The sequence below is a fragment of the Halichoerus grypus genome, chromosome 6, assembly GCF_964656455.1.
Source record: "Halichoerus grypus chromosome 6, mHalGry1.hap1.1, whole genome shotgun sequence".
Taxonomy (NCBI): domain Eukaryota; kingdom Metazoa; phylum Chordata; class Mammalia; order Carnivora; family Phocidae; genus Halichoerus; species Halichoerus grypus.
In genome coordinates, this window is record NC_135717.1 from 76,406,189 (window position 1) to 76,429,926 (window position 23,738).

Genomic DNA, 23,738 nt, shown 5'->3' on the forward strand with positions numbered 1-23,738 from the left:
CCAGCGGCCGGCAAGTCCAAGACTGGGGAGCTGGCGGACTGGGTGTGTGCTGGGAGCTTGCGGCCCGGCTCACAGACGACCATCTCGCCGCGCCCTCACGAGGCAGGGGGTGCACGGAGCTCTCTGGGGCTGCATCCTCACGACCTCATCACCTGTACCTCCGCTACTGCCACACTGAGGATGAGGTGTCAAGTATTTGGCGGGGGAGACACAGACACCCCGTGTGCGGCTCTGCCTCCCCGGTCCTTCGCTGCTGTGGGGCTGTGTCCGGGCCTTCGACCCGTTGCCCTGCGGCTGCTCGGGGAAATCGCATGACTGAAAGGACTCACAGCCAGGCACCTGTAGCAACACGTGACTCAACAGAACTACCAGGCGTTCTTACCAGAGTGCACAAATCTTTTCTTTTATTGACCATCTCCCTTCTGTGCACATGACGCACGTGTGTGTCACACACACAAACACACACACACACAAAACCTGTGACAGTTTCCCATTACCTGCCTGAGTCCTCACCCCTTCACTGGAGCTCGGCGCCAGCTGAGGGCTCGAGTCCAGGCAATGAGCTCACCCGAGTCCAGGGGCAGACGGCATCCCAGTGCGCTCGCCGGGACCCCGGACGGCCAGAAGCCTTCAGTTCCTCCCAAGAAGGCACTTCAGGCACAATGTCTTCCGGCCCTGAGCCTTAGCATCTCTCCTCGAATACTGTCTTTGAACCTCAGACTTTTAAGTACAGAGTGGCCCGTTTTCCCCTCCCCCCCCAGAGAGGCCTGCCGGGCCCTGCGTGCCTCCCGCTCCCACCCTGCGCCCCTCTGCCCACCCTGCTGGGCGCCCTCCGTATCTCACACTCAGGCTTGGGCCCCCAGCTCCAGGGCCTCCTGAGCTTGGCGGGGTGCTGCTGCCCAGGGGCCTGGCCATGCGGCCCCCGGAAGACTCCTCTGCGGTGGCTCTCCCACTGACTGAGGGCCAAAATGGGAGCTCAGGATTCCAGGCTTTTCTCCCTGCTGAATGCTCTTAAGGTTCTCATCACACATTTCTGTCTCTTTCCAAAGACGGTCTGAGGTGGCTTTCGGGTATGTTTGGTCCTCAGGCCCCTCCTCTGCAGGGCAGCAGGTCACCCTATCAAAGGAATGCCAGGGCACCAGGCTGATGTCCCAACCCCCCAGCCTGGCCCACAAGCCCTTCTGCAGCCCGGGCTCTGGTTGCCCCCTCCTCCCACTCACTGGCCCCAGCCCTCACCCCACACACTGCCCCCACCCCGGGGACTGCTGCCCTCTCCAACCATGGTCTCTGGGCCCAGCTGCTCCTTCTGTGTACTTTCACAGCCCTGGGCAGACCTCTACTAAGCCTGTCCATTGCACAGGACCATCCTGTTTGCTAATCTGTTGCTCCCACCAGATGTTAAGCCCCTTGGTGGCCAGGGCCCCTGTGCAATTTTCTTTGTATCTCAGATGCTTGGCACATGAGAGGTGCAAAATAAATGCTGGATGACCGAATGCATGATGGAGGCTCAAGGACGCTCTGTCGCTGGCTCCTAGGGATGGGCTGCGGATTCTTGCTGGGACAGAACATGACCACAGGGTCAGGGAAAGAAAGTTCAGGGCGATGCGCAGGGCTCAAGAGGTCTACATTTAGAGGCAAACCCTTCACACAGGAACATATGCATATATACAGACACGTGTACGTTCGTGCACGCACACCTCCCTTCCCTAACACCCTGGGGCCAGGGAGGCCCTAGGGCTCCTCCGGCTCCACACCGTCCCAGCCGGAGTTCTTCTGAAGCTCTTGGAAGAAGAGCCGTCTCTGGAGGCTTCTCAGGCTCTCTAGGTCCTCAGGAGAGAGCTGCTTGGCCGATGTCCCCAGGTCCTGCTCTTCTTCCTCTTCCTCCATTTCCATAAGTCCTTCAGGGGGCTGCGGGGAGCTCCTGGAGATATAGCCCTGGTCGGACTGCACGGACTGCCGCTGCTCCCCCTCGTAGGGCGTGCAGAGGTCTTTGAGGGCCACTGCTGCTCTGTCCCAGCCCTCCTGGGCCCGGCAGCTCAGACTCTGCTGGAAGAGTGAGAACATCAAGCCTTTGAGCTGCTCCCTTACGTCTTCCGGGACATAGCTGGGGGATGCCATCGGGGTGCTGCAGAGAGGCGGGGCCTCTGAGTCCATGGGGAGGCAGAGGACACTGTTCCGCCGCGGGCTGCAGCCCTCCAACAGCGGGCAGGCCTCGTCTCCCCCAGCCACGGCCAGCCGGCCCGCTGTGCTGCTCTCAATGGCCGGAGGGATGGGTTCCACGGCCTGAGCCGAAGGGACCTCGTCCACTGGGAGCACTGCGGTTTGGAGGGCCTGGGCCGCCAGCTCTCCTTGGGGCTGGAGTTGAGGTTCCAGCCTTGACAGTCCTCTTCCTTCCTCACCGACAAGCAGATCTCCCACCAGGCAGCCCTCAGAGATGGGTTCGTGCACCAGGGGTTTCTGCTTGATGATCCCTCTTCCTGGCGGCAGCAGGGGCTCTTCAAACACCTCTTCGTCCAGGGACAGGAGGTCCTGGTCATCCGCTGAGCAAAGGTTCTCGCGCTCAAACCAGTCTGGGCACTGGACCTGCCACTCCCGGAACCTCTCCACGGCCTCCTTGAGCTGCCAGCCGCTCGGGTTCTGCAGGTAGTTCTCACCTGTGAGCTCCCCAACGCGGTGCATCCGGCCAGGTTCAAACATCTCCAGGTCCTGGATCCGGAAGTAAACTTCCTCAAACCTGTCCATGAGTGGGTACCTGGAAGTGATGTTGAAGAGGTCGGGGATATCACTCTCACTGCTGATGTCACGGAAGTAGCAGACGATGTAGGTGCCGAAGCAGGCCGGCTTCTTGAAGTCTGGTAGGATCATGTTCATGGCTGCAGTGAAAAGGTCGCCCGCGGGCTTCCAGCGGTCACACCGGAGCTGGACAGCCGGCTCCTCCCAGCCGAGGATGGCCTGCCACTTGGCCCGGGTGCCTCGGGAGCACAGGATGATGATCTTGGAGTTGGTCTCCACCATCTCCTGCTTCTGGCGGCCCACCCAGGTCATGACCCCCACCTCTGAGATGACCTGCTCCTCCAGCAGGTCGAGGGCCACTTCGGTGCCACAGACAGTGAGCAGGAACTGGGCGAACTTCAGGACCACGTCCACGTAGAGAGGATGGTCGGCAGAGTAGACAATCCAGACCTTCCTGGGCTTCAGCGGTGGAGGGGTCAGGCTGGTCTCAGGCAGGACATCTGAGGGAAACAAGGAAAGCCAGGCCCCCAGGTTTGGGTGTGTGCCTGGGCTGATCCTCAGACAGCCCAGGGGGCGTCTGGACCAGTCAGACACCGGTTCCCTAGTCTAAGTAATGCAACCGAGGCCGTGGAATAAGCCAGATGTTGCTCTTTCACCCGTTCTGGCTGCCTGAAAAGAATCACCATGTGGTGCCTTCTGGGAGAGTGCATTTCTTTCTCAAGATTCCTATCTGGCCTTGAGCCTGTACTTTAATTATTGTAATTAAAAAGCAAAAAAGGCACAAAGGCCTCCCTACGGAATACAAATATCTGTTATAGGTAGGACCTCTTTTCATCAAAGATGGTACCCTTCCCTTCCTTTCCTTGTCCAAGTGATTTAAAAAATGGTAACCCAGCCTTGCCATTTGTGGTCCCCTCTGTGTAAGGGTCCTGGAAGGTGGGTCCTCCAAGCTGAGGTCTCCTGAAGGAAGTCAGGAGTTAAACTGCAGAAGGCAACCCACCCGTGTCTCAAGAGAACCTTCCATCACGCCTTTGACAGCAACACTCACCGAACCCAGCCCACCTACACCAGGAAATACTGACCTGTGTATTTGGTGTCATTGCCATATTTTTCACGATGAGACCCTGAAAGAAAAAAAGAAAAACACTGGAGCAGCTCTTTTGGAAGAGAAATAGGGACCAATTCCCAGGGGCATCTGAAGGAGTGCCGTCCCACCCCTGACCCAGGACAGACGGTCGGGGGGGCAGTCGGAAGAAGCAGTTGCCAGATGCTTCAGGACCTTCACAGGACACCGGGCTGTGAGGAGCCGCTCAGTGTGACTCCGAGATCTGCCATCAACAGCTGTGAGATCTGGGAAAGTTACTAAGGTCTCCGAAACTCAGTTTCTTCTTCTGTAAAAGGGGTCTGGGCAGCAGGGATTAAATGAGATTGTATCTGTGAAGTGTCTGGTACATTGTACGTAGTCAGCTGGGGTCACGAATATTCTGCAGCACTGACCCAGCCAGGACCCCCAGCATGGTGACTAGGGGTTCACCCCATGTCCCTCGTTCTAGCAATGGTTCCTCTCCTCCCCCAAGTCTGGCCACCCCTGAGGAAATGCCCCACGGCAGGGAAAGCTCTTCCCCAGACGCGTCCTTGCAAGAGGCTTACAACACATCTCCAGAAGCAGCCCCCACCAGGCCCGTTTACAACATTTCCTCCTGCTATTTCTGAGGTGAGAAAGGGAAACAACATTCTTAAGCAACTGGTCCCCCAGAGATATCAAGAAGGGAACTGTGGTGCAGGAGTCAGCTCCTTGGTGACATGGCAGGACGCACGGAATCCATGTGTGGCCAAAGAAGACTTTTTTTTTAAAGATTTTATTTATTTATTTGAGAGAGAGAGAATGAGAGAGAGAGCACGAGAGGGGGGAGGGTCAGAGGGAGAAGCAGACTCCCCGCTGAGCAGGGAGCCTGATGCGGGACTCGATCCAGGGACTCCAGGATCATGACCTGAGCCGAAGGCAGTCGCTTAACCAACTGAGCCACCCAGGCACCCCAAGGAAGACTTTTTGAACCAGAATTTCAATTCCCACCTCTTGGGCCTTTTCCCAGAACTACCAAATACAGTTGAACAAGTGTCCTTTCCTTCACTCCATGGTGTGGGGCACACTTCAATAGAAGGTCAGAAATGCAATAACAGAAATGAAGCAAAAAGCCTCTCTGGCATCTATGGAGAGGTTTACAGTTTATAAAGCACTCATGGGGGCGCCTGGGTGGCTCAGTCGGTTAAGCGTCCGACTCTTGGTTTCGGCTCAGGTCATGAGATGGAGCCCCATGTGGGGCTTGGCACTCAGCGGGGAGTCCGCTTGAGATTCTTTCTCTTTCTCTCCCCTTTCCTTCTGTGCCGCCCCCCACCCCCCAAATCAATCAATATTTAAAGCACTCATGGAGATGTTAACTTATCTGACCCTGAAACAGTCCTGTGGAGAAGTGCCCTCACAGTGGGTCTTCCAGGGCCTGCTGTGGTGGTCTCCCCATCACACAAGAATTAATAATGATTAATACTTAATCCTGATGAGCCTTGTAAGTGTGGAAACAGCTCTCAGACCACTGAAGAAAGGGCGTGGGGCCGCGGAGGGGCAGGGGAAGGCCGAGCCCCTCACCTGGAGGCCCATGTGCTCTCCTGCTCAGAACCTGGCCAGAGAGGGCTACAGGGAGAGGAGCTGCTACCTCCCAGCACCCGCCGGCCAGTGCCTTCCATGGCTAGACCATTCAATCCGCACCACAACCTTGGGAGGGAGGGGTCATTATCCCAGTTCACAGAAGACAAAACCAAATCTAGGGTTTGTTCAGCAAGCTGCCTACGCCTGCAAAGCAGGGAGGCGGAGCTGGGAGCTGCACCCGTGTGTTCTGGGCCCATCCAGAGCCTTCCCTATCACATCGTGCTGTCCCTTGCTGTTCTCCCCGACAGATGTACGCGTCTGGGGGCTGCAGGATGGGCTCATTCAGGTTCTCCCACCTGTCTGGCTGATCATGTCTGAGGCAGGGAAACCCTACCTTAGCTCCTTCCAACCAGTTTGTTTTAATATTATTAATTTTGGTAGCAATAAACATAATTGTGGCTAACATATGTTGAGCAAATATGCACCAGGCTCAAGGCTAAGAAGTCATATACGTTTTCATGTAATCTTTATATTTGTTTTATGATATGGGTATCTTTATAATTTCCTTTTTATAAAAGAGGAACCCGAGGCTCAGAGAATGAAGTAATGTGCCCAGGGAGTAAGCAGTGGAGCTGGGGGTCCGAGCCCACTTCAGCCTTCCCGCAGGCTGAGTTCCTGACGAGGGAGCCTGCCGTGGCCAAAGAGAGACGATGTCAGTACTTCACTTGGGATGGGGGGCCTGGGACTGCAGGGTGCCCTCTGAGTGCAGCCTTGCAGAGACTGGAGTGAGAAGAGGAAGGCATGGGAAGAAAGAGAGGAACAGAGGGGCAAACCCCATGATGCCCCTTACCGGGTAGCCTCCAGGTCATGCAGACGATCAGCAGGATGACAGAACCCACCAGCAGGATGGAGATGCCCGTGATGAACCCGTACACCCACAGGGGTATGTAGTCTGTGGGAAGTGGAACAGCATGAGTGACATGGCGGAGGAGGCCCACTCCGCCAGCCCCGAGCTCCTCCAGCCCCGCTGCCCAGCCCCTGGGCTGTCGTCTCTGGCCTGTGCCATGACATGCTGGTGACCTCCACCCCCGGCCTGGCCTCCCAGTTCAGCCTTGTCTGCCTGGCTCCAGGCGAGGCTCAGTCAGGGACTTCTCATGTGGCTCCTGAGGAAGGGCCCCTGGGAACTCCTGCAGCACGACAGGAAGGACTGCTGGCCTTACCTGCAACCAAGACTGCAATGAGAACAAAGGGAAAATAGTATTCGTTATTAGCAGTAATCACAAAACCCAACGCTGACACCCATGGGGGCCTGCTGGTGACGTCGGCCCTACCCTGAGCGCTCCAGACACCCGCTCAACTTAATGACGTCTACAGGAAACACCCGAGCTGCCAGCCTGCTAAGAGATGCCCCAACTCCCACCTGGGAGGCCAGATCCTCCTCCAGGCCCATGTAAAGGCTGTGGCTCAGGCTGCGGCGGCTTCTTTGTGGGTGGTGGGCCGTGGAGCGGGGAGTGGGGAGGGACGGGCAGCTCTGCCACTCCCCTGGTGTGTGATCTTGGACAAATTACTGAGCATCTCTGTGCCTCTATTTCCTCATCTACAAACTGTGGGAGGGACACTCTACTTCATGGCACCAGGAGTCACAATCCGTGGGGATTAAAAGCGGACGTGGTAAAGCACTTCGTGGTCCATACTGAAACTCTCGGACAAGGATGATCCCCAGTTCTTCAGTCACAGAAGTTCAGGATCAGAAAGGTTACGTATTTTGCCCATGGCTACACAGCTAATGAAAGGCAGTCAGGAGTCCAATCCAGGAGTGTCTCTATGGCCCCACATTGCAGGCCTGAATAACTCCAAGTAAGATTAAAGCCCGCCCCCACCCTCAGCACCAGGTCAGGGCTCAGCTCAAGGTGCTGGCCTTCCTTCACTCTCATCCCCGAAAACACCCCAGAGCAGCCATACACCCCCTACCTGGAGCCTCTGGAATTTCTGGGCAGGGGAGGCTTATGGAGTGTCTGAGACAGTCGTTGAGACAGCTACTGAAGAAGGGCTGGATCTGGGGGCACAGAGAAAGCGGGGGACAGCGGGCCGCTGAGACGCTGGGTGGGGAGGCTCGGGCCCTCCGCGAGTGCGCTCTTGCCAGCAGAGGCTCCCGGAGGGAGCAGAGCCTGGCCGGCAACTCCGGGACGCCCACGGGCCTGCCAGGCAGATCGCCCATCGGCTCCCGGGCGCCAAGAAGCCCTGCCCGGGGAGGCCGGGAGTACGGGGCTGGGGAAGGCAGAGAGGAGGTCTCCCCAGGCAGGGATCCCCAGGGGGTCGGGGTGCCAGGTCCTCGGAGAGAGCACGAGTCCTTGAGCTGCCCGCCTCCCCTACTCGGCCCCTCTAGGCGGAGAGCCCGTCTGTGCACGTGCTCCCACACCTGGCGGCGCCACCAGCACCCACCTGCACTCGGTGGCGGCAGCACCAGTTCTGGTCTGACAGGGTGAGCGTGACGTTGGCCCGCCGGTGGACGTCCTCGAGTGCAGGCTGCAGGGAGGTGGGAGGGGGGTCAGGCTGGACGGGCACGAGCTTGCCGCCGCGCTAAGGCGGCTGCCGGGAACACGGCCATTGCTGTCCAGTGCGCCCGAGGAAGGCTTTCCGGGTTTCCGGAAAAGTTCCCTATGGCAACTGGCTCATTGTTGGTTCAGGAGCACATCTAGTGACTGGTTTTTCCCTCTTTGCTTCGGCTGCTGGGGATCGTGGGGACACACCTGTGCTCACAGCCAATGTCATGACACACTTTCCGCAGTAACCCCACCCTGGCTTTATCTTGTTTCCTCATCTTTATTTCCCCTTTGTCTTAATACCACATTTTAAAACTCTTCAGGTCCTTTTTGGAACAGGTGGGATAAAAAAAACAAAGCAAAGAGAACGAGGGGTACTGTGTGGAAGGAGGATCTGAGAGGATGGGGGAGGTGAGCAGGGCAGAGATCAACTATACAACGGAGCCAAAGGAAAGATCCACCACAGACCCGACTCTACACCAACCACATATCAGAAGGAAAGACAAAGAGCTGAGCAGCACAGAACTGGGATCAACCAAGCACAGTACTGGGTGGCTTGAAGCTTGGCGAGAGGGCGTACAGCTACACGAGAGGGCTCGGGACAGTGACGGCCTTACCTCGGGCACCATGAGGACATGATGGAAGCAGCTCTGGTTCTCCGTGTGTGGAAAACTGGTCAGCAGGATCTGGTAAGGGGTAGACTCGTTCCACAGGGTGAAGCTCACCCGCAGCTGCTGGGCTTCCAGAGTCTCTGCCATGATGTTGGGGTCCCACAGGCTACCTGCCCAGGGCATAGACACGGGTTGGGAGCGAGGGGAGGGTGTGCACGCATGCGTGTGTGTGCACCCGAGTAAAGCTCCCCCAGCAAGGCCGCTGGCTGTGGTTACCTGAGCTCACACACGGCGTGGTCATCCTCATCCTGGGGTCCTCGCAGCCTGCCAACCCGGAAAAAGGGGAAACCACTAAGCCTCTGTCTTAGAAAGTTTGCTCTTCCAGACTCCTGACACCAGGGACAACCACCTCTTTCCTTTTGGGGAGTCTGTTCAAAGATGGCCCTGTCAAAGCAAGTTCCAGGAGTGAACTGCTACCAAGGGCCAGAGGCCCCACAGAACTGGGGGTTGACCTGCTTGTGTCCTCCCTCGTCTCTCACAGAACCTTCCAGACTCAACTCCCGAGCTTGCTGAGAGTCTCGGCCTACCCTAGTTCCTCCCCCCACCCTCTCGCCCGCCCCCAGCCTTCTCTGCAGGTTGCCTCTGACTCATGACAGGGGCAGAAGTACTTTGTTCCTTCACAGCAGTGTTTCTCGAACTTTCCTGTGCATCACCCTGGGTAGTTTCTGGATGCAGTCGGTCTGGGGAGGGTCCATGAAAACCTGCATTTCTAACAAGCTCCCAGGTAATTCAAGGATGCCACTGGCTTAGGGACTGCCCTGAGGACCACTGCTCCATAGACATCTTCCTGACTTCCCTTCCCCAATGGCCTTGCCTGTAACATTTTCACTTTTAAGAAGATATGTGACAGGTGTGAACCGCTGTGACAGGGACTGAGTTAGTCTACTGTAGGAACAAGGGAAGGGCCTGGGGAGGCTGTTCACTCATTTGACAAGCACTTATGAACATCTGACCTGTTTCAGGCACTGGTTTAGGCACTAGAGATACAGTGGTGAATAAGGGAGAGTCCCTGCCCTCTGGAGAGCACATTCCAGTAGAAGAGACCAAAGAAAACAAACAGTATAATGTAACGTCACAAAAATATCATGATAATGTGTAAGGGAGTGATGGGTAACGTGAAGAAAAATAAAAGCAGGGTAAGCAGATTGTGTGTGTGTGCATCCGTGTGTGTGTGTGTGTGTGTGTGTGTGTGTGTGTGTGTGAAGGCTGTCATCATCCTTAACAAGCATTCTTCTGAACTGCCTACTACAGGCAAGGCAATGGGAGGCTCAGGAGCTTGCATGGATGGGTGTAAGCCCCAGACCCTGTCCTCAAGGGGGCTGGGGCTCCAGACGTAGTCGGCTTTGAACAATGAGAAATGTAGGTTGTGGCTGAGATGCTGGGAGGACAGAGAACTAGAAGGTGCACAGACATCAAACGACATTTTAGAAGATAAGCCCAGCGGTCTTTCCTAGGCAGGATGGACCCGAGGGGGAAGAGGAGATGGTGTCGCACATGGGATGGTGGCAGATAAATGCAGGTAGGATATGTGGTAAAAAGTGAAGAACCAGGCAGGGCAGGTGGGGAATGAAAAAAGACATTTGGTGCAGAGCAAGGTGATGAGGCTCGAAGCGGGGGTTAAAACTCTCTTGGAGCGGCTTGTCTTCCCGACGTTTCCTGGGCAGGAGGTCCCCAGTCGTGGCATCTGTTCATTCTGTAGGTACCACGTGCTGACAATGGCAGCCATGGACGGCCCAGCTGAGCGGGAGGCTGATGTCTGAGCCACCTGCTGGTTTCTTCTCGAACAGGAAGAGCCGAGTGGTGAAAGGAATGGCTTGGGAGGGCGCTCTTACCAGGCACGGGGAAGTTCTTGGACTGGTGATTTGGGTCCCCGTCAGGGATGGGTTTGGGCAGGTGGTGAACGGTCACCTCATACTCCTGGCCAGGTTCTACCACAAAGTGGCTGAAGGTAAAATGCCACTGAAGAGAGGGAGGAAGGGGAGGTTGGACAGGTCACACACACTCCTCTCACCCAGCAGTGTGTGCCAGAGAACTCCACCCCCACCCGCCCCCGAAAGGTCCGAGAAACGGGAGGAAAACCACCACAGCAAGATCCAAAATCAGAGGGAGGTGGGTCTCTGCTCTTGGTTTCCTCTGGTCTTCGCTCTACCTAAAAAACCTAGATCTGGCGTCATCAGTAGACAGTAGTGTCATATGCCAGAGAATCTGGGGAAAGCCGAAACAGTCCTCCTCCCTGGTGGGCGCTCTCGGACTCCAGAACGACGGGGTGAGGGAGCCGGCCGGGGGGCTGCGGGCTAGTGAGCGAGCTAGCGCACAAGAGGCTGCTAAAAACCGTTTGTTAAGTGACTCTTCCTCCTTAAATGGGAAAGTCGGGATCTCTTGAGAATGTTCTGGAGCACCAAAGTGCAGAGGGAAGGCTACAGATCCCCACCCAGCGTGCGCCTGCAGTCACCTCTGTTGCAGAGATTCCAGAAGGTGTGAGGATATTTTCTGGATGGTGCAGATGACACAAACTGATTCCAACTTCCATTCTAATTAGTGTGGGGGTGGATGGGGGTGTGTGGTCCTTTGCTTCTAAGTTGATCTAGGCACCTGGGCCTCACCATCCAGCCAGCAGTCAAGTTTGGGGGTCCTCATTAAATACAGGGGAAGGGAACTGTCTTGGCTGCTTGCATTTGTGGGAAATCTGCAAACAGGCACTTTTGCAGATTTCAACGGGCAAGAGTTCAGACTGGAGCTTGCCCCAGAATCACCTGGTAGGCTGGTTCAACACCGACTGCTGGGCCCCAGCCTCAGCATTTCTGATTCTGGAAGTCAGGGGTGGGGCCTGCATTTCGAACCAGTTTGCATTTCGAACCAGTTTGCAGGGCATGCCCATGCTGCCGGCCCTGGGACCACACTCTGTGAACCAATGCTTTAAACACACTAAACGAGAATCAACCTTTTACCATCGGGCAGTGAGCAGCAAAATAAATGGAAACTGCTGCAGAACTCCCCCGCTTGTGCCCCCAGCCACTGCAGTTCCCGGGTCTGGGCAAAGCTGCTCCTTCCTGGAGGCAGGCCCCACTTTAGCCTCGGTCACACAGGAAGAGAACAGGAGTGGGGCTGTGCAAGGCCTTCCACTCAAATTTCTTTACGCTGAACAACTAGGGAAAGTTGGGAGCAAAAGCAGGGGTGGGCACGTCTGGGAAGTCTTCAAAAACACTTTCTGCTCCTCGCTATCAGTAGAGAACGCAATGCGCTCTGGAGCCGGCTGCTTACCCGCTTGCGATGATGCTGCAGTTTGGACAGAAACTCAAACTTGACGCACAAGCGTTCATTGGTGCTCAGCTGCAGGACAGATAACTCTGCACCCTCCAGGAAGAGGATGCTGGCTGCAGGTCGGAGGGAGAAGAGATGAACAGAGGCAGGTCAACAAAGACAAACCGCTGGGCGTGGAACTTCCCTGTCTGTTATGCTTACTCACTCTTAAAAGAAAATCTGTTCACTGTACCTAACCCTCCACTTCCTGCTCCCTGCAGCTCACTCTTGGGCCTGGTGGAGCCGACGGCCTTGCAGAGGTTACTTCCCAGCTGGGCAAGGACAAGTGAAACTTTACACTGGGCCAGAGGCAAAGGCTGTGCAGATTTGTGGCCAGGATGTTGACAACATGGCCTGGGTGTCAAACCTGGCTGTCCCCATCCTTGGACAGGCTCGGGTAGGCACCAGGGGCTGGAGATTTATAAGGAGGACGACCTCCCCCGGGCCCCGGTCACAAATGTGGGGCTGGTTCTTGTTAACCCCAATCTTCCTGATTCTGTCATACAACTCTCTATCCCTGAAGAGGTTTTGGCGGGGGGAGTGTTGTCTTAAAAAATGCTAGCCCCTAGGGGCACCTGGCTGGCTCAGTAGGTGGAGCACATGACTCTTGATCTTGGGGTCATGAGTCTGAGCCCCATGTTAGGTGTGGAGATTACTTAAAAAAAAAAAAATGCCTGCCCCTAAATTAAGGGAAAAAGCACACTGGCCAATGTGTTACCATTTTCCAATAAATATTTGGTACCACAGTCAGAGAATGAACCACTTGACTTTCTTTTCTGGGGTGATAAGGATTTTAGGCTGAAGGAGGGATGGTGGGTTGAGAAGACACCATCATGGGTTAATATCTAAAACACTAAAAGAGTATTCATTTACTGCATGACATGATGGAGGCTTTCAGCATGAAATCTGGGCCCTCGTGTCTGAGGACGGGACCAGGAGCCCCATTCTGAGTCTGGTGGGAGAGCCGGTGGTCTGTTGTGTGGACTCACCTGGAGGAGGGTAGCACCTCCCAGGGCCCCCCCGACACGCCCGCTCACCGTCTGTCTGCAGGGTCCACCTAATGCGAGCTATAGGCAGTAGGTCTCCATGCTGGGTCTGGGCAAAGTCCAGGTGGACCTGGACATCTTTGGGGGATGAAGGGGTCAGATTTCGAGGGTGGATCCAGCTGTCATCCAGGCAGGTACCTGGAGCCAGAAAATGCAGGAATCAGAGACCCCCACGCTCTGCAAGAACCTGAAGAAGCTGCAGAAGAATGAGGCATGCAAGCAAGATGCCCCAGCAGTGGCTCCAGAGAGCTCGATCGTACACACGCAGGGGCCTGTGACCCTCGGCTGCCTCTGCCACCCTGCCCCTTTCTTCTCCAGCTTGTCTGAGTCCCTGCAAATCTCTGAAGTCTAAAGGGCATTTTAGGACAGGAGACAAAGCATGAAACTTGGTTTTGCGAAAAAACAGTGAAACGGGGCACAGGAAGGATGGGGTAGTGATAAAAGTTGATTTATATTATATGCCAGGGCTCGTCCCTAATTAGCACAGACACTTGAAGTATGTGCCTCCTTCTTTAATTAAAACACAAAACAGGATCAACATCACAGATGTCTCTCACTTTCCAGTGACAAGCTCTGGCAAATCAAATCGTATTGTAGACACACCAGGGCAGCACCCCAGACAATGTTTTCAAAACCTAAATGACAATTCTATGTCTCACTTCCTGACTTTCGCATAATGGATATTCTTGATAGGAAACGCAGGTGCACACAGCCTGGATTCTCAAGGATCCCTCCTGCTGAAGGCTGTCACCCCCATCTGGAGCCTAGGTGGAGGGGCAGCGCTCCTGTCAGACAGCGGCACGAGGTTAGCACTTTATTAACAAGGCAACAACAGGATGAACAAAACAGACAACTTACTATTCTTCACTGCACAGTTTAGCCCCTGCGGAAGAAAGGAAGGAGGTAATTACAGCTGTGAAGGAAGGGTAATTCACAAGCCAGGCTCCCCATGCTCCCCTTGGCTCATTCTCAAGAATAAAATGTACACAGCACCACCCTCACTTTTGGGGGCCGCTCGTGGGGCAGGGAATCATAGTCTCCTCACACTTCACCCAACCTGCCCATCCAAGGAGAAACAGGATGGCAAGTGGGTCCAGTGGATGACAAAATGGAAAGGGCATTTTCTGAGTGACTGTTAACAGCTGGGAACTTCCCCATTTTAAAAGATACTGAGAGGGTTCTCTTTTGGGGCACCCCACTGAAAGCCCTCTAAATACCCTGGGGCTTCCCACCTCCCGTCTGGACAACAGCGCGGCCAGAGAAGCGAACAAAACCACAGCTCCTGTGACAGGGTCAGCTATGGAAAATTCACCAACTCCCTACAAGCTCCCGTAGGTGCCAGCCCCTGATCTGGGTGACCAGACATATTATTTCACTAATCCTCACACACACTTAGGACTAAGTGTTACCCTCAGCCCCGTTTTATAGATCAGAAAACTGAAGCACAAATGTCACCTTATGCTGCTTCCCACTCTGGTAATATGTGTGAACTCTCTAACCCAGAGGAGCTCTGGAGAGCCAGATTTAGAAGCCCTAATTACAAACAGTAGGAAATGCAATCACTGGCTTCAGTTTGGCCAGCTGACTCTACTTTGGAAGACACGTACACACATCCTTGGAGCTGAGTCACCTTACCACCACTTCCCAGCTAAGTGACTTTAGGCCAGATACCAAACATTGCGAGGCCTTGATTTCTTCAACTGTAAAATCAGAATTACCAATACTACCTTCCTAGCATTGGTGGGAATTAAATGATACACACATAAAGAACCTGGGGCAGGGAGTGGGCTGGTAGTGATGGCGGTGTGGAAGGGAGCCCTTCACTTTCTGCTTCTAATATATCTGTATTACAAAAAGTTTCAAACAGCAGAAATGTATTTGTGTATTAATTATACAATTAAATAAAATAATACAGTGCCCCCGGACTGTTAAACGGGCAGCTGTTAAACAGCCCTAAGAAAACCATGAGGAGGAGTTCTGTGGCTGCAGTGCCTGGGGAACTAGGTCATTGCCTGCTCAATGACAGGATATTTGCCCAGTGTCTGGGCCATAATGGCTGCTCTTTAATTATTGGCTGCCGTTCCTTAGAGCTTGGCATTTAGTAAGCACTCAATAAATGGAAGCTTTTGTTAAAAGGGGTGACCTCCACATACTCAGATTTGGCTTTGATTTTGGAGCAAGGAAGAACTCAGGCTCAGGTATTTCTAGTTATCCAGTCTGGCAAAATGGACCGATCATGTGGAGTAGAAAGTCAGATGTTGAAGAACACCAGGAATACAATTTTCAGGACAACAGAGGGATTTGGTAAATCCGTGTAAATCCGGTGTTGGGGTCAGCACCTGCCTTTCTCTCAAGAGGGAGCAGAGAGACAGGGTTAAAGATGGGAGAAGATGCTTGGCCACCAGGGTTCATTCACAAAGCGGATACAGGACTGTATTCTAAGCATGCCATTTCATCCATACCCTACCTTCTGGGATGCCAGTTCATGAGCCCTTGGGGTCCTGTCCAGCTCCTGGCACTGAATTCTCACTCACCCAGGGCCATCGAAACCCTGTGCGGCGCTCCTCATGCGTTCAACAAGACCCATCAGTTGCCTCTGCTCACTCTAGGGTCACTCTGTTTCCTGGCCGGAGAGGAGATTAACTTCCATGCACATGCTCATTTCTCCTCCCACCAGAAACTCCTAGGACTGGGGCACAGAGGACAAGAAACTGCTACCTACTAGGGAATATTATGTAAAGATTAAAGAGAATTAGTTATGTAGATATCTATTGACTTGGAGTGATGCTTAAGATGTGCTGATGAGTGAGAAACATAAGCAAAGAACTTCTTATCGTATGATCCAATTTTCTATGGAAAGAAGTGATGAAAAAACCGTCCCCATGTATTTATATATGATGAATATAATTGTATGAACATATAAAAATATTTGGACAGATATATAGCAGGTCATTAACACACGGGTTACTGGGGGTAAAGGGATGGAAGCAGAAGAGATGGAGAGAGGGAAGATGAGGGGGAAAAGATTTAAACGGAAGAGAAAAATATGCGTATCAGTGAAATATCGAATAACACATTCCATTAGAGGTCATGGCATGTTGATCATATACATACATTATCTTCTCCCCCTCCCCAAACCATAGGAAACTTCTAAGAAAGAGAACATTTTTAGAAATTTTCATGGACAAAGAAGAAACATCAGTGGATAAAAGATGTGAACAAATTAAAAAAACATTTTTTTTTTTTTTTTTTAGATTTTATTTATCTATTTGAGAGAGAGAGAGAGAGAGAGAGAGAGGATAAGCAGAGGGCACCGCAGGCGGAGGGAGAAGCAGGCTCCCCGCTGAGCAAGGAGCTCGATCATGACCTGAGCCGAAGGCAGCCGCTTAACCAACTGAGCCACTCAGGCGCCCCGAGAACAAAGTTTTATTTTTATTTTATTTTTTAAAAAGATTTTATTTATTTATTTGACAGAGAGAGAGAGAGCACAAGCAGGGGGAGCTGCAGGCAGAGGGAGAAGCAGACTCCCCGCTGAGCAGGGAGCCCGATGCGGGACTCGATCCCAGGACCCTGGGATCATGACCTGAGCTGAAGGCAGAAGCCCAACTGCTGAACCATCCAGGTGCCCAGAGAACAAATTTTTAAAAGCCAAAGTGGAGGGGCGCCTGGGTGGCTCAGTTGTTAAGCGTCTGCCTTCGGCTCAGGTCATGATCCCAGGGTCCTGGGATCCAGCCCCGCATCGGGCTCCCTGCTCCGCGGGAGGCCTGCTTCTCCCTCTCCCACTCCCCCTGCTTGTGTTCCTTCTCTCGCTGTGTCTCTCTCTGTCAAATAAACAAATAAAAATCTTTAAAAAAAAAAAAGCCAAAGTGGAAGGAGGAGTGGGCCAATGGCTCAGGTCAAGTGGGAAAAGAATAAGAAAGAAGCCAACAGAACCTTTTAAAGCATCAGGTCTTATACTTAACTAATGAATCATTGAACACTGCATCAAGGACTAATTATGTACTATACAGTGGCTAACTGAACATAAAAAAAAAAAAGCATCAGGTCTTGAGGGTATCACGTGTCTGGGGAGGTAGTATAAACAAAGGAGCTGAAGGGGGTGCGGCTCAGTGAAGGTCTACATAGGGAATGTTGGAACCTTCGCCTCTTTCCCTGCTCTGATCTCAGAACGCTGGCAGCCAAGCCCTGGAAAAGACCTCCTGATTCTGACATTTGAGAGTCCACTGATAGGGCACATTCACCATTAGCTTGACCCCCTATAGTAAAGTCAATAAGCCCTACCTACACAGAATATTTAATCAGCTTTTTAGGACCTTATTCTTCTAAAAAATTTTTTATTAAGTTTTTCATTTTAATTTCAGTATAGTTAACATACAGTGTTAAATTAGTTTTAGGTGTACACTATCGTGATTCAACACTCCATACATTACTCAGTGCTCATCATGATTAGGACCTCATTCTTTTTTTTTTTTTTAAGATTTTATTTATTTATTTGACAGACAGAGACACAGTGAGAGAGGGAACACAAGCAGGGGGAGTGGGAGAGGGAGAAGCAGGCTTCCTGCCTAGCAGGGAGCCTGACATGGGGCTCGATCCCAGAACCTTGGGATCATGACCTGAGCTGAAGGCAGACGCTTAACGACTGAGTCACGGTGCCCCAGGACCTCATTCTTAAAATATTCTCAGACAGGGGCGCCTGGGTGGCTCAGTTGGTTAAGTGTCTACCTTGGGCTTGGGTCATGATCCCAGCACCCTGGGATCAAGCCCTGCATCTGGCTCCTTGCTCAGCGGGGAGCCTGCTTCTCCCTCTGCCCTGCTGCTCCCCCTACTTGTGCTCTCTCTTTTTCTCTCTCTCTCAAATAAATAAATAAAATCTTAATAAAAAATATTCTCAGACAGCCAAAGAGTATCAGATACTTAAGAAGGGTTTCCTGTATGAAACAGATCAAAACATAAAAATTTAAAAAAATGCTCTTGGAGGAAATAAGACAATGCTGGGAACAGAATAAAATTAAAACAAAACAAACAAAATTATAATAGTTTCAAAGAGATAAGAGAGGACACTGACAAGGACAGGATACTATGGTAAAATGAGCAAGCGGAGAATAAAAATGAACCTTGGAAATAAAATACCCCATAGAAGGGCTAGGCTGTAATTCAGGAAATTTCTCTGAAAGTAGAATGAACAGACACAGAAATAGGAGAGAAAATATATGACTATTTAGAGAATCAGTCAGGAAATCAAGGTATGATTAACTGGATTTCCAGAAGACTATATAGAAAACAGAGGGGAAGAAATTAAAAAGCAAAGAAGAACACTCCAGAACTAAAAGACACATACTTCCAAATTAAAAAGTTTCCCTGAACGGCCAGGAAAAAAGGCCCAGAACAAGATCCAACATCATGAAACTTCTGGAATACCAGGAATAAGAAGATCTAAATATTTCCAGAAGAGGGAAAGTAGGGTGCCACACACAGACAGTCAGGAAGGCATTGGCCTCCTCAGCATCTGTACTGTTTGCTAGAAGGCAACAGAACAATGCCTCCATAATTCTGAGGGGAAATTATCTTTAACCTGTGATTTTTATGCCCAGCCAAATTAATAAAAAGTGTGAGGGTATATATGTGTATATATTTCCCTCACATCCTTATCCATTTTCTTAGGAAACTGCAGAAGGATATGTTCCAGCAGAATGAGGGAGGCAGGCTCTGGGAAGACAGACAGAGGATCCAGGACAGGATACTGAGCACAACAGTTGTGCCACAGGCCTAGGCAGGGATCCGTCCAAGCTGGAGCTGGAGAACGCGGGGTTTCAGGAGGGAGTTCTCTGGGGGGAGAGGGAATGGAATCGATGGAATATCTGATGTTTGGGGAAAACAACATCTGACCAATCTGACAGAAAAAACTGACTAGTTACATGGAAAATTATGGAAGAATTAAAGCAGTTATCATCTCGGAAGGAGAAAAGGAATTACACCAGAAAAAGAATATAATCAAAGTACAACTATTGGCCTCAGCAGTGAAGATTACTTACTTGTTACAAACATGAATGATGGATTTCACTAAAATTGTGATGTGGGAGAAATGTAAAAAATTTAAATTTTTATCTATTATGAGTCAATAGGCAATATCGAACATTGATAAGTCAAGAATAACAATATAAGTACATTTAGAAATGTGGAGGCAAATGCCAGGGGGAAAAAAACCTAAACTATATGTAAGTGATCATCTTTGGGAAACAGTTTTAGGGAGTGGCGAGGGCTGGGACAGGGATCTGTCGGTTTGGGTTTTATTTTTATTTTTTTTTAAAGATCTTATTTATTTGAGAGAGCGCATGCAGGTGCACATAGAGGGTGGGGCAGAGGAAGAGGGACAAGCAGACTCCATGCTAAATGCAGAGCCCGAAGCGCGGCTCGATCTCAGACCCTGAGATCATGACCTGAGCTGAAATCAAGAGTCCGAGGCTTAACCGACTGAGCCACCAGGCGCCTCCCCCCCTCATTATCCCATTTTTACTGATGAAAAAACTGAGACACAGAGAGGTCAGTTAAGTGGCCCAAGGTCCCACAGAGCTGACCCTCAAACCCATGCAGTTCTGCTCCAGAATTCATGCTCTGAATCACTGCTATACCGTCTAAATGAAAAAAAAAAAAAAAAAAAAAGGACACCTGCAGCAGGTAGGCCAATATTCTCTGTCTGTACTGGTGAAGATTAAAAGGAAGACATTTATTTCACTGTGTCTAACTCTGCATTCAACAAACAAGACCAAGTGCCTGGTAAGGAAAGGTGGGCTCTGAAGTCACGTACCACTTGGATTCTCAGCCCAGCACTCAGTAGCCAATTACCCAGCCTCTCTAGAAGGGGTCAATGGTGTGGCCTGGCGGGTTGTTGTGAGTGTGGAGGGAAGCTGTGCAGGTGAACCCCCCGTACGGTGCCTGGCACAGAGCTACAGGTGAATGTTATGCCCTGGCACCTTCCGAAGCTACAACGCACGTAGTCTGGTGCTTTACCTCCATGGAATCTGCTCTCCCCGTAACGCTGGCAGGTGAGGATCTTTTGTACGGGAGAACACTGGCTCCTCACAGTGGAGTGACTGACCCAGGGCTGCACAGTGGGTGAGCGGGGAAGCCCAGCGCAGAGCCCAGGTCTTCTGACCCGGCATGGCCTCTCCCCTACACGGCCCTGCTGGGTGCTGCTGGCTGCTATCTGATATCACAGTCTCTAGATGGAAGGCCTGTTGGGAGCGGGCAGGGTGCGAGGTATGATGGCCAAGGGACGTGTTAACTGCAGTGAGCCCAGCCCTGACTGCCAGGATGCCTCTACCATGTAAAAACGTCCCCAGAACACCTTTTACACAAGGAGAGTGGAATGGTAACTGGAAGGTAAGGGTTAAATCTAACCCTTGTTCTGCCCCAAGTCTAAACCACAAAGTGCTCAGGAAAGAAAAAAAGAATTTGTAAGACAACATACATCCTGTCCATAAAACGGTGTGTTAACACTCAAACTGACCAAATCCAAGTCATTGTCTTCCCTTGAGGGCTCTCCTCTGGGCTAGCAGTCGTGGGTGACGTGTGAGAAAGCCCGGGCCGGGGGAAGGGCCAATGGTTGGCGGGGGGGGGGGGGGGGGAGACTGCTCAGGTCAGGGAAATGCAATTACTTATGGTTTCTCCAATATCGATTTCTGTGGGGAACTCAAGAGTAATCTGGGTTTTGAGGTGTTAAACCCAGGAAGCCAGAAACAGTGCTATGCCTGGTCTCAGGTAATCACTGCATTTCAAGCAGAGCCGACCACTCATGCGTTCATTCACTCACTCACTCATTCCTTTGACTTTCATTCCACAAATACTTATCAAGCTCCCACATCCTGTGCTTGCAGCACTGGGCTAGTAGCAGAACAGAACAGGTCTGCAGAAGGCTCCTGTCTGTCTTGGGAGAGTCACTGAGTGCTCAATCCAACCGGGCTTTGGATAGGCATTTATATATTCTGGAAAGTGGTTTGGACACACTGCAATGGCTCATCAGCTCTTTCTTGTGGAAGTGAGGAAACCCAGGCGAAGGAGCTCAAGCTTGCAGAGATTCTAGGTGGTGAAGTCAGGATGCAAATGCAGGTGCTCTGAGGCTAAGTTTGTGGCCTTCCCTCCCCTCATTATATTATGCTGCATCCACTGAAATACCAATGGAGGCAGAGAAATCTGAAGGGTTTGTTTCTTTCTTTTTAAAGGGACTAGTCCATGAAGCAGGGAAGCTGCCTGTCCATGGAGATGAGCGGGTTGTGAGCCAGGTGTGTAGGTAGAGGCAAGGTGGGGGGAAGAACGTGGGAGATCGCAGACAACTCTGGCCAATAAGTATCCCTCTCCAGCCCTGCCCCTGCTCCTGACTTTCAGGAGTGCTTCCCACTGAGCAATTAAAGTCAAACACTCAGCCTAGCTCTCACACCAGGCTCCCATGGAGTCCCTACCTCCCTTTCTAGCTTCTTCTCTCACTTCCTGCCACACACACCCTCCACTGCAGCCACACACCTTTTCCTGCCCACCCAAGGGCCTTGGCCCAGCCCCTTTCCGCCACCTGGACTGCTCCACCACTGGTGTTTTGGAGGCCCCCACCACCCCTCAGGGTTGCCCAAATGCCTTATCTGCCATGAAGAACATCCCAGCTGGAAATAATTTTTCTTTTCCTTGGAATTCTGTACACTCTCTGGTTGCACAAAGAGCACCTGCTACAGGCTGTCTTGCACCACAGTTAGCACCATCAAGCCTTTTCCCCTCCTAGATGATTGAAGTTGCTGGACATTAGGGTCCCAGGGGTGTTTCCTGATAGTTTCAGTTCAGAGCAACAGTACTACCATGTATTTTGCAGGCACTTGGCAAATGGCCATCAAAAAATGAACACTGAATTCTCTAGGTAGAATAGTTCTATACCGAGTTGTGGGATCTGCTAAGCATATATCCCCTGCTTTGCCTAAAAGTGGGAGTTACAAGACCATTTCCCAACATCTTTCACATTAAAAAAAAAAAAAAAATCCTGCTAAATAGTCACTCATCCTCTGCCCTCTTTTGGCAAATCCTCCACGAAATTAGATAAGGAGAAATATCTCCTTGGTTGTTTCACATCCTCTGACTCAGTTACTGGGTCAGAAGTGGTGGAGGGGAGAGGGCTGAGGAAACCAGAGAGAAAGTGGAGGAGAGAGGGCAGCTTGGAGCGGAGAAGTTGTGGAGGTGGGCACGGTGTTTTGCTGTTTGTTTTTTTCCCCTTAAGATGGTCCTCCACAAAAGGGCACTACCCAAGGGGTGGGTGTGTCACTTCCTGTGAGCACAGCGGGGGTACTACTTGACAGGCACAAACTGGACCCTAGGGGTGGTTGTGGTGGTGGTGGGAGCTGGAAAGGCGGTGTCTTAATCCTCTGCCCAGTCCTCAGGGCTTCGTCCCTCTGGAGAGGTGTCGCCCGGAGTCGGCCGGCTGCCCTCGGCACAACTGTCCCCGTCTCACCGCTCCGAGCCCTTAGCCCCCACAGGCCGTCCGGGCTCGCGCGCAAGGCTCTAGGTCCGCGGGGTCCCTCCCGGGGAGTGGGGCCGAGATCCGACCGGGCCCCAGACTTCCGCACAGTCGCCCCCGATCCGAATGCCGGGGGCTGGCGGGACTCCTTTGAGGGGAAGCTGTCGAGGTCCGGATGGGTCTCCCGGGCCCGCCCCGGCACCACGGGGATTTGCGGGGCGCACGGCGTGGAGGCCGCTCCGGGCCAGTCCTGGCTCCTCCGAAGGGCCCTCCCCACCTCCCTTTCTAACCGACCCTGCCCCGCCTCTCTGCTCGGCCCCGCGCCTCCTTCCTCGAACCGCGGCCCCCGCGGCGGCGCTCCCGCCTCCTGCCCAGGACGCCGGGTCGGGTCGTTTCCCCCGAAAACTCGCTCTGTTCTCCGGCCCACCCCGCAACTCCCACCGCTCCGAGGGTCCTCCCGAGCATGCCCGCTCTTTGTGGCCGAGCCGCGGACCCACTGAGACCCCCCCAGCGCAGACTTCCCGGCCCGGGGCACCTCGCCCGCCCCCGCAGCATCCTCGGGGCGCGTCGGGGTCTCTCTCACCTCCTGGGAGCAGACTGGCGCCGGGTGGTCCAGGAGCCGCGGGGAGGCGCGAGCCGGGGCCAGCCCGCTCAGGAGCAGGGGCAGCAGCAGCCGCCCCAACGGGGGCCCCGGGAGGACGGGTGGCCCGCGGCGCGGAGTCCCCATGGCCCCGCACTGTCGCGGAGCGCTCGCAGCCCGCGGCTGGGGCACTGCAGGGGACCGGCCCTGGGCTTCCCCTTCCGCCGAGAAGCTCGGAGTTGGCTCTTCTTCGCCGGCTTCCGGCTTACAGCCTCCCAGGGGGCGGGCCGCCGAGGGGCAGGGCTTGGGCCCGGGACCCGGTGCCGCGCTGGGCCCTCCTCCGGCCGTGCGTCCAGGTGCGCGCTCCTCCCCGCGCTCCTCGGCCGGGCCTCCGCGCCCGCGCGCCCGTTTCCCGGCGCCCCGGCCGCTGCGGTCGCCTGGCTCTCGGGTCCCCTCCCGTTCTCAAGTTTCATCCTGGCTCTTACCCGCGAGCCTCGGCGCCCGACTTTAGTCCCTTTCCGCTTTGCCCTCGTCCCTGATTAGGCTTCTCTGGGCTTTCTTCTTGGTCCCTGGACGTCAGGCCCCAGCTCGAGACTCCAAGGAAGTCCGTTTTCGTAGTCCCTGTCCCGCTATTCCCACCCCCTGGCCACTCCGGGGTCTGGCTCTGCTTTCCCTGGCTTTCCTTTCGTTTCTCAAGCACCGGCGGCTGCCGGCTCCGACACATTTTC

The 23,738-nt window shown here is 53.2% G+C and overlaps 1 protein-coding gene across 2 annotated transcripts; it reads right to left on the reverse strand.

Annotated features, from left to right (window-relative positions):
• Nucleotides 1–375: 375 nt before the first annotated feature.
• Nucleotides 376–23,264, reverse strand: IL17RA (interleukin 17 receptor A). Of its 2 annotated transcripts, XM_078075423.1 has the most exons (14): nt 23,014–23,138; nt 18,582–18,765; nt 13,796–13,820; nt 12,929–13,075; nt 11,853–11,965; nt 10,424–10,550; nt 8,808–8,855; nt 8,538–8,701; nt 7,820–7,903; nt 7,349–7,433; nt 6,598–6,609; nt 6,228–6,329; nt 3,816–3,857; nt 376–3,233 (listed from the first exon to the last, which is right to left on the reverse strand). In XM_078075423.1, exons 2-14 carry the CDS (start codon nt 18,591–18,593, stop codon nt 1,732–1,734), a joined length of 2,463 nt encoding a protein of 820 aa, XP_077931549.1. In that variant the 5' UTR covers nt 18,594–18,765; nt 23,014–23,138; the 3' UTR covers nt 376–1,731. The 2 variants fall into 2 exon arrangements, with proteins under 2 accessions (XP_077931549.1, XP_035950978.1); XM_036095085.2 differs by lacking the exon at nt 18,582–18,765 and having other exon boundaries at nt 23,014–23,264.
• Between the last annotated feature and the right edge of the window lie 474 nt (nt 23,265–23,738).